The sequence below is a fragment of the Austrofundulus limnaeus genome, unplaced genomic scaffold (genome assembly GCF_001266775.1).
Source record: "Austrofundulus limnaeus strain Quisiro unplaced genomic scaffold, Austrofundulus_limnaeus-1.0 Scaffold461, whole genome shotgun sequence".
In the NCBI taxonomy this organism is placed as follows: Eukaryota; Metazoa; Chordata; class Actinopteri; order Cyprinodontiformes; family Rivulidae; genus Austrofundulus; species Austrofundulus limnaeus.
In genome coordinates, this window is record NW_013952863.1 from 217,668 (window position 1) to 223,566 (window position 5,899).

Genomic DNA, 5,899 nt, shown 5'->3' on the forward strand with positions numbered 1-5,899 from the left:
TGAAATATCGCGATATTTCAGTGTATCGATATTTTCTTACATTTGGATTTGTGTATATATGATTTACCAAGAATTATAACAGTGTTCACTAAAAGGGATGTGTTTTTGCAGTCCAGTATAAGTCCAAAAATAATGTCTTTCTGACAAAAATTTCCCAGCTGAGAAAATCTAGGTTGTAACTATTTAAAAACATCTTGCCAAAAGGTACTAGAGAAATTACAATGAAAAAATAAATGGTCGGTCGTTTCGATATCAGTATTACAGAAAGAACAGCAGTTAGTTTCAAATCCAAAACGCTGATGCAAAAAGTCATTAGAGGGATAAATACCATTAAATGTCCGGTAATGAATCTCTTTCATTTTAGGTGGAATAGGAAACTTCAAATATTGCACTCTCAAAAGAGGCACAGTATCTTTAGGAAAGAAATTTAAGATACAGTTTTTGTAAGACTGAAAAGGAAACAAGATATGAATGAATAAATATCGAATAGTTTTGTTTTGAATTGGAATTTCTCTGAAATTACAGTCACCAATTAAGATTAGAGGAAGTTGAGGATATGTGAAATTGGTGGATGTTGTTACAATACCTTTAATCAAGTGCAGAATAGAATCAGGAATAGCTTTGGTAACGAGCTTGAATGTTTTTACATTAGTAAAATATCCATATTTAAGACAGAAATCATTATAAGATAGGAACTGGCCAGTATTATCCACAAGGTGAACTGGTGACCAAATACCTTTATCTAACCATTCCTTATAAAATAAAGATTTGTTTCTAACAGTAATGTATCTATTATTCCAAATGGGAGAATTGTGAGGAGTGAAGTTATGGTTATATAGGAGTTTCCAATATAAAAGGACCTGTTGGTGAAATTAGCATTGTAAGTAATCATTAGCTTTTCTTTTTATTTATTTATTTATTTATTTTTTCAGTAAGAGGTTTTTTTTAATAGCATTTTTGGACAAAAAAAATCGCAATATATTGCCTTGCTTACAGTATCGCAATATATCGGGATATAACATATCGTGACCCCTCTGTTATGATATGTATCATATCGCCAAATTCTTGCCAATACACAGCCCTACTGTGACATCAACGTTTTACAATAAATATGAACACATTTCTGTAAAGATAACAGATACTGCAAAACAAATAATAAAATAACACAGCTGATGTGAACAGCTGTTGAGATATTAGCATGTGAAGCAACAGGAAGTGATGTCAAAGGGGAATGTCTGCGTGTAAACAGAGCGTTGCTACAATAACAGACAACACAGATTGTAGAGAAGAATCTGAATAGTTAGAGTCACTATCAGAGATGAAGAAGAGCCAGACAGTTCCTTTTATCTAATAGATCCCCTTTGATGTCACTTCCTGTTTCAAGTTCAAAAGAAAATGAGACAACAGTTAAAATCATGTGTTTTACTCCAAGTTTCCTTATTTATAAAGATGTTTTCTTTGACTTTCTGTATTTGAAGGATATGCACGTCGCAGACACTTTAAATCAATAAACTCCAGTTCAACATGGCTGCCGTTAGCGGTTAGCTCAAAAAGCTAATCATTTGAAACCTGATGATGGCGTCCAACCGAAGCAGAAACAGATTTAGATTTTATTTCTCCGTCAGCCTGGAGAGCGGTTGCTGAGACGATCCCAGGAACCTTAATGAGTTTGTGAACTGGAGGCCGTCTCCCTGTGGACGTTGGTTTTATATTTGTAGTAAATATATTTGTAGTAACCCTAATATTGAGCTCTAACTGTAAAAGTCCAACACAGTAAGTGTGGCGATAATCCATCTGGCAGCGAGTCCTGCAGGTTTATTATTAATCTCCCAGAATTCCTTGAGGCGGGCTTCTGCCACCTCCTCATTCTTGGATTGTTTTCKTCTGCCCTCCCACTGCTCCTCGCTGCTGCTCCTGCTGCTGAACCAACCACTAAACAGCAACAATCACCAATCGAGCAGCTTCCTCATTTTGGTCGATTTGATCCAAGACGTTGTGCTCAGAGTTGCTGTTAGGTATGACTCTCAGCTACCACCACAACAAATTTTAGAGTTATATCATTAATGCGTTGGTGTTGATTTGCACTGGCAGCCATCTTGAATTAGACTTCATAAGTTAATCTAAGCRTCATCACTTCACACAAAAGGTTTTTGTCTCCAATCATATCAGTGTCTTTATGGAAGAAGGCATCAGACAATAGATGGAGAACATGAGGTGAAGTTAGCTCGGCGCGGCTAATCAACAGCTAAATCGGGCTTTGATGTGTAAATTCACAGAGCTGCCATTGGGATTACGTGTTAGCTTTAACAGCTTCACAGGCAGGATGTGAGGAGTGAAGGAACAGGAAGGAGCTGCTGCTGCTTCCCTCGTGCTTCTGTCTCCATCACTCACAAGGCTGTTCAAATATAGCCGAGGCACGCCGTACATCAGCGGCGGGGGGGGGGGCTCGGGGTCTTCTGTGGTATTATCCTGAGCGTCCCCATCATTACAGAGCCAAACCGGTGATTTACCGCTCTGTTAAAGTTGAAATCATCCTCACTGTACCGCTCACTGTTGGCTTTCCTTTTTCAGGTTTGTAGTCAGCTGCAGGGGTTCACACAGTTTATATTTATCTCTGTGAACGTGCAGCGTGAAATGACTTAAAACTGTTAAAATGGGCAGAACAGAGGCTGAGAAACTACGAGCAACAAATTTAAATTTATTTATTTGTTTAGCTGCATTTAGCTAAGGCTAAATGCAGCTAAACAAATGCTACCATTTCCTATAAGTTACCTAAAAGTAGTAAAACTTACTATAAAGCTAAATTTAACAAACCAGATGCTAAAATTTGCCAACATGCTGCTAAAGCAGTAGCAAAACAAATGCTGCTATTAGTAAACCTGTAGCTAAAAGTAGCAACAAATGCTAAAGGTAAAACTCAGAAAAATAGATGCTAAAACTGGCAAAGAAAATTTTACTATTAGCAAACCTGTAACTAGTGTAGCAGAACAAAATTTGTAGTTAATAATATCAAAACAGACGCTGAAGCTGAAACTAGAAAAACAAATGCTATTAATGTTTCTAAAAATAGCCAAACAAATCTCGCCGTTAGCAAACCTGATGCTAAAAGTAGCAGAACAGATGCTAATGTTAAAAAATGACCAAAATTGATGCTAAAATTAACTAGCTGCCAAAACTAAATGTTCCTATTAGCAAAACAGTTGCTAAAATTAGAAAATAACAGCTAAAGTTAAAGGTAGCAAAACAAATTCTACAATAATAAACTTCTAGCTAAAAGTAGCTGAACAACGGCTACTAATATTTCTAAATTTAGCTAAACAAATCTTGCTATTATCAAACTTGAAGCTAAATGTTGCACAACAGATGGTAAAGCTAAAAATCACCAAAACTGATGCTAAACTATCTGACAAAGTAGTAGCTTAAAGTGGCAAAACAAATGTCACTATTATCAAATCAGAAGCTAAAAGTAGCAAAACAATTGCTAAAGCTACAATAACCAAAATAGATGTTAAAACTAGCAAACAAGATGCTAAAGCTAAAACTAAATGTTCCTACGAGCTAACCTGAAACTAAAAGTAAAAAAAAACCAGATCAAAAGCTGAAAATGACCTAATTAGATACAAAAAATAGCTAACTGAATGCTAAAGCTAAAAGTAGCCAAATTATTGTTACTGTTAACAAACCTGTAATAGTTTGTCAAAGTAGCAGAACAAATTCTACAGGTAGAAATAACTAAACAAATGCTACTATGTATAAAAATCTTTCTAAAAGTAGCTAAACAAATCTCACTATTAGCAAATCTGTTACTAAAAGTAGTAGAACACATGAAAAGGTAAAAATAACAAAACAGATGCTAAAGCTGAAATTAAACAACAGTAAGCAAATATTTAGCTAAAAGTAGCGCAGCAAACAGCAGCAAACTAGTTGCTCAAATGAGTCAAATTAAACGATTAAAAGCTAAAGGGTGCTGAATGATGGCTGAAAGCTAAAGGGTGCCGAATGATGGCTGAAAGCTAAAGGGTGCAGTAGCCGAAGTAGTTTTGAAGAGAATGTTCTGAACTAAAGATGTTTTTATCTTGAAATAGAGCTAAATATTAACTGAACATGTTGATGTATTTTGTGCTGAAGCAGCTCAGTTTGTTCATAAATCATGCAGATAAAACAATAAGCAGGAAAACGGCGGGATCGCTGAGTCAGCACTGATGAAAGTCAAACTCTGCATCGCTTCGTGACCTCCTCTCTCGTTTTGCTCTCTCATAATGAAGTCTTCTGTTCCTGCCACCAAGTGAGCTGTAAGTTAGCGTGACGGATTCCTCCCACCGCGGTTCCTCTGCAGAGCRCCGACAGGCAGAGTCGTGGCAGGTTTTAACAGCTTCAGGCTCACGCAGAAAGCAGCTTATAGGGTGTTAAGAAAGTGGTGCAGAGAAACGGGCTTTAGCTTCTTCTCAGCGAGTCGTTAAGAAGAAAAACGACGCCGGCAGCCACTGGATATTATTATCACTGTTTATTCTGCTTTGTAGCTTTTGCTTCCTGCGTGGCCCGCTCCATTAGAGCTTCATGCAGGATGACACGGGGGTTTAATTCCAACGGGGAGGCCCTGTCACCGTTTGACGGGATGCTCCGCTCAGTCCGACTGCTGCAGGGAACATCCTCTGTGTTGCTGTTAGTCCTCGTGACAGCAAGCGTCTCTGCTGAAATGACTTCAGGGAAAAACACTGAATCGCCAAACTCCAGCACTTAAAGACATTTTGAATGAAGATTACCAATCAGGAAGTGATACTGAGGGTAATGTTTTGAGTTTTCATCAGACCAAGGTGGTTTTATTGTGAAATTACCAAAAAGGTGGGAACCTGGATCCAGTTCTGCTAATGTGCTAATTGCAGAACTAGCTTCCTATTTACCAAATTAGCTTTTTTACTAACTTTGGAAACTGTTAGCGGACCGATTAGCTTCTGCTAAATTAGGTTCTGATAATTTTAGCAAAATATTCCATGAACCGTGAGTTAAATTTGTATGAAGTTCAAAGTAATAACTGGATTTTATTACATTAGCCTATAGCTAATTGACTTTAACACCAAAATGGCTGTTATTTCATTTTACAAATATTGAAGTAAAATTTGGTGTGGTGGTAGCTGAGCCACCCCAAAACAGACTCTGAGTTCTCACAATGTAACGTTAGCATTCTTCACCTTCTGTCAGTTCTGCTAATCCGCTAATAGCTGAACTAGCTTCTCATTTAGCGGATAAGCTTTTTTGCTAACTTGGGAAACTGTTAGCGGACAGATTAGCATCAGCTAAATTAGGTTCTGCTAATTTTAAGTAATTTAAAAAATCACAAGTGTAAAACTATATTTGTCATTTATCTCAAATAAAAATAATCCCCTCTCACAAGCAGTGCCGGACATGTCAGGCACCGTATGTTAAAATGTAGCATCTTTAGCAGCTGAACTTCAAATTTAAGAGCATCAAAAATAAAGTTTAACAATATTTAAATAAACACCAAAATTGACAACATATAAATGTGATAAAGTATTTGCTATTTGTTGTATTTATAAAAAATACTCGATCAAAGAAATGCTTTTATTCTGAAAGTGGTACACAGGAAGTATTGTAAGTTAGACAGAGCTTTAACTGGTTTGGATTGGCCGATTTGCCACAGATGATCCCGCCCACCTTCACATGAAACTAATAAAAAAAACAGGTTTGTGTCCCACCAGTATTACTGTCTGAGCGATTAGCATTAGCTTTCATGCTTTGTTTTTATCTGTTTAGCGCTTTAGCGTTAGCGTCCACTCTTTGTTTTTGTCTGTTTAGTGGTTTAGCGTTAGCTTCCATTATTTGTTTTTATCTGTTTAGCAGTTAGCGTTAGCTTCCACTCTTTGTTTTTGTCTGTTTAGCG

General features: G+C 36.9%; 2 protein-coding genes across 3 annotated transcripts in view; one reads left to right on the top strand and one right to left on the bottom strand.

Moving 5' to 3' along the window:
- syn3 (synapsin III) overlaps positions 1-5,899 on the top strand; it is a gene marked incomplete in the record, with an annotated part of 109,044 nt that overhangs the window by 6,712 nt on the left and 96,433 nt on the right.
- Positions 28-872, bottom strand: LOC106529713 (uncharacterized; the record flags this gene model as incomplete). Its single annotated transcript, XM_014025202.1, is given in 1 exon segment — positions 28-872. A coding segment is annotated over 1 exon segment (693 nt), but the record flags the coding sequence as incomplete, so codon positions are not given.